The sequence below is a fragment of the Wasmannia auropunctata genome, unplaced genomic scaffold (genome assembly GCF_000956235.1).
Source record: "Wasmannia auropunctata unplaced genomic scaffold, wasmannia.A_1.0 LD292555.1, whole genome shotgun sequence".
Taxonomy (NCBI): Eukaryota; Metazoa; Arthropoda; class Insecta; order Hymenoptera; family Formicidae; genus Wasmannia; species Wasmannia auropunctata.
This window is the reverse complement of record NW_012070335.1, coordinates 1-469: the sequence shown is the minus strand read 5'-3', so window position 1 is coordinate 469 and position 469 is coordinate 1. Positions and strand designations below refer to the sequence as shown.

General features: G+C 55.0%; 1 protein-coding gene across 1 annotated transcript; it reads right to left on the bottom strand.

Moving 5' to 3' along the window:
• Window positions 1-32: 32 nt before the first annotated feature.
• Window positions 33-461, bottom strand: LOC105461342 (the record flags this gene model as incomplete). Its single annotated transcript, XM_011707840.1, has 1 exon — window positions 33-461. A coding segment is annotated over one exon (429 nt), but the record flags the coding sequence as incomplete, so codon positions are not given.
• Window positions 462-469: the final 8 nt, after the last annotated feature.

Sequence of the window (469 nt, the reverse complement as noted above, 5' to 3'; positions counted from 1 at the left end):
GTGTGCCTTGTCGACTCAGTCATTATACGAAGTTATACGATCTTGATGATAGGCACGTTATTGTACCTGTGCCCGAGCGGAAGGGCGAACACCACCCAGACCGGCGGGCACACGATGAAGGCGATGAACAGCAGGATCGTCCTGAACGCGTTCCAATTCAGGCTACCCTGCCACAGCTCTTGCAGGTAGCGTTGCACCACGGTGTGCGCGATCACCTCTTTCTGTTCGTTCTCAATTAACACGTCCAGGAACTCGACATTCCTGCGATCCATCGACGTCAAGATCCTGCCGGCCGAGTCGGCGCCCGCCGCCAGAGCTAGTAACTCGGTGGCCATTGCCTCGCACTGTTTCCCAGCCGCAATTAAATCCTTTGCGCGCTCCTTTTCTTTTTCGGAAAGCTTCATGTAGATGTTGGATAGTTTCGCCGCAGTATCGACCGGCGCGGGTGACACCAGGACGAATTCTTCGA